The sequence below is a fragment of the Loa loa genome (assembly GCF_000183805.2).
Source record: "Loa loa unplaced genomic scaffold supercont3.2038, whole genome shotgun sequence".
Taxonomy (NCBI): Eukaryota; Metazoa; Nematoda; class Chromadorea; order Rhabditida; family Onchocercidae; genus Loa; species Loa loa.
The window spans coordinates 1-1,548 of record NW_018110217.1 but is presented as its reverse complement, the minus strand read 5'-3'; the positions used below and the strand labels follow the sequence as shown (position 1 = coordinate 1,548).

General features: G+C 29.6%; 1 protein-coding gene across 1 annotated transcript; it reads right to left on the bottom strand.

Moving 5' to 3' along the window:
* Positions 1 to 961: 961 nt before the first annotated feature.
* On the bottom strand, positions 962 to 1,175 carry LOAG_19135 (hypothetical protein; the record flags this gene model as incomplete). The annotated part of the gene is made up of 1 exon (XM_020451789.1): positions 962 to 1,175. A coding segment is annotated over one exon (213 nt), but the record flags the coding sequence as incomplete, so codon positions are not given.
* Between the last annotated feature and the right edge of the window lie 373 nt (positions 1,176 to 1,548).

The window sequence follows — 1,548 nt, the reverse complement described above, 5'->3', positions numbered from 1 at the left end:
ATATATATAAATATATATAATTAAAGATAAATAAAGAATATTCAAGTAATAAATTTAATATACTTTGAAGGATACATCATGAAAGATTTGGAACTGTAGAAGATAGTTATTAAAGTTCGAAAAAAAAGGGAAAGGAATAAGGAATTCAAAAAGGAAAATTGTAACTTGTTTAGAAATTATAATAATGACGTGAATTATACTATCATTTATTGCTAAAGCATTCCAGAATATGGAATTGATGATTCATTCAAGCCATCTCTCAAAAAAGGCTCCTTTTTGAAACTGATAAATGGATAATATATATGAGATGGGTTACGGATAATTTTAATCTTCAGAAAACAAAGTAGTACGTAATGAATGGTGGTAAAGTTGGATGTAGTGATCGGTAACGATAGTACATTATTCTTTTAAAGATAAAAGAGTACAACATTAGGAAAAGTCAATTATTCAATAGGAAAGGTAAGTCTTTCTTATATTGTGGATGTAAATTACATAAATAAAGAAAAGTGTTAGCAATGTGATGAAACATTTACTTCATGATTTCCACTTGAGAAGCGTTCATGTGAGGTTATTTCCTTAAATATCTGATTCAACCTTTTTTTTATTTCGATGTGTACAAGATGCATAAGCGATTTTTATAATATACCAAAATGCATATATGATCATTACAATATTCTAAACAATAAATACCTTAACATATTATAATTTTTTTGGTTTTCCGATCTATATTTATATTAAAATAACTGCAAATATAAGATCAAATAATACCAACTACAATAAACGACAAGCACTGAGGTTAGAAGAATAGTGTTGAACTTTGAATTGCCATTTCACTGTCATAAATGTTTTGCAACACTTTTCACGTGAATAAATATGTTGCAGAATTTCTTTTGATGAATATAAACTTAACGTAACCGTTAGTTTCAAATACGTCAGCAACAATGCCACGGATGTAACTAACGGTTATGTCCGTGGCATTGTTGCTGATGTATTCGTAGGGTACGGTTGTTAGGAAAGAGATAGCCACAATTTTCACATTGAGGTTTAGATTGATGTATTTTGTAATGCTGTCGAAGTACCGAAGAGGAACAGAATTTCATTTCACATCCGAGCCAAGAGCAGTTATTTACCTTTTGTGTTTCAAGATGTTGTGAATGTTCCTTTTTCGTCTGCATGGTCACATTACAATAACGACATTTATACTTTTGCCCAACTAAAAACTGATATGATTGATATTGTTTACACATACCACTTTATATAGTAATTCAATGAATACAATTTGAAAGATAATTGTATCAGCACCATTGATTAAAATTATCAAATCACATTTTGATTAACCTAAATTAGGAAATGCTGATCACTTCTTTGCTATATGTTTTTTCAAAGCAAAAAGCTCATTCTCAGTGTTGCTTGTGATGGGAGAATGTCAGATGAGAGGTAATTCTGAATGAGATCAGCTTCGAATTTGGGATTCTTTGTAGCATATATTTCCAACCTAATGCAATTGAGTAGAGGATAAACTGAAGGATTAAAANGGTAATGTCATTA